Source organism: Trichoderma harzianum, assembly GCF_003025095.1.
Source record: "Trichoderma harzianum CBS 226.95 unplaced genomic scaffold M431scaffold_5, whole genome shotgun sequence".
Lineage (NCBI taxonomy): Eukaryota > Fungi > Ascomycota > Sordariomycetes > Hypocreales > Hypocreaceae > Trichoderma > Trichoderma harzianum.
In genome coordinates this window covers 2686407-2687227 of record NW_020209253.1, presented here as the reverse complement: position 1 = coordinate 2687227, position 821 = coordinate 2686407, and the positions used below count along the sequence as shown (strand labels likewise).

The 821-nt window shown below is 55.4% G+C and overlaps 2 protein-coding genes across 2 annotated transcripts; one reads left to right on the top strand and one right to left on the bottom strand.

The window, feature by feature from the left end:
- Nucleotides 1-17: 17 nt before the first annotated feature.
- M431DRAFT_5077 (hypothetical protein) lies at nucleotides 18-416 on the bottom strand (the record flags this gene model as incomplete). The annotated part of the gene is made up of 2 exons (XM_024919005.1): nucleotides 18-81; nucleotides 132-416. Coding segments are annotated over 2 exons (349 nt in total), but the record flags the coding sequence as incomplete, so codon positions are not given.
- On the top strand, nucleotides 294-821 carry M431DRAFT_507851 (hypothetical protein). The gene is made up of 4 exons (XM_024919027.1): nucleotides 294-372; nucleotides 419-546; nucleotides 599-681; nucleotides 734-821. Exons 2-4 carry the CDS (start codon nucleotides 496-498, stop codon nucleotides 762-764), a joined length of 165 nt encoding a protein of 54 aa, XP_024775875.1. The 5' UTR covers nucleotides 294-372; nucleotides 419-495; the 3' UTR covers nucleotides 765-821.

Sequence of the window (821 nt, the reverse complement as noted above, 5' to 3'; positions counted from 1 at the left end):
AGTCCAAGTCGCCTTACCCTCGCGAGCCGGCACGGCAGGAAGGTTATTAGCCGAGCAACCCTTAAGGCTCTTAAGCCGCTCCTAGGAGACGGATCAGTAACGAGAACACCACGAAGGCTAAGGAAACATACCGAAAAGAAGACGGAGAGCATAGTGTTCATCGACTCCAGAGAATTCGCAATATCCAACCGCGTCTTCGCATCAGTGATATTACGAGCCCGCGCCCGACGGCGAGCCAGGGTAGCGCCTGATACCCCGGGAGTAGCAATTGCTGCGATCGCCGCAGCAGCGACTGCCGCTGGAGTCGCAGGCGTATCATCGGCGCCGCGAAGAGCTTTCTTACACTGCTGTTGCAGCGGACCAATAACAGCCTGCTGCGAGTCAGAATAATAATCGCAACGAAGGAGTAACGACATACCGGGTCTGGTTGGGCTTGCTGAAGCGCGTCTGACAACAACCGCGCGGCCTGACGATATTGGGCTTGAACGGGAACANATGTTTTCCCACAGCTCTTGTGGGCACATACTGCGCACTTGGGGCTGGCATCTAGGAGGCGAATTAGAAGAGGACTCGACGTAGAAGGGTTGCGATAACGAACTTGTTGCATCTGTGCAAAGCAGAGGTTGACTCCCAGCTGTCCATTTGCACATATGACCTAGGCAACGACGACAAGGAACGGCTCTATCCACGGGTTAGTTACGGGGCCGATACGAGGGAAAGGAGTCAAANGCACCGGACCGCCCCTGAGAAGTCGGCCTTCGTAAGGATACTGGGCGAGTAAATTGACATAACGCAGGATTTAGGCGGCGAAGGCGAGGGTG

What these genes read in the sequence shown, in the direction of transcription:
- M431DRAFT_507851 (XM_024919027.1), top strand. Translation starts at nt 496, where the DNA reads ATGTTTTCCCACAGCTCTTGTGGGCACATACTGCGCACTTGGGGCTGG. An exon ending in TGCGCACTTGGGGCTGGCAT is followed by an intron (nt 547 to 598) that starts CTAGGAGGCGAA and finishes GCGATAACGAAC; the next exon opens with TTGTTGCATCTGTGCAAAGC.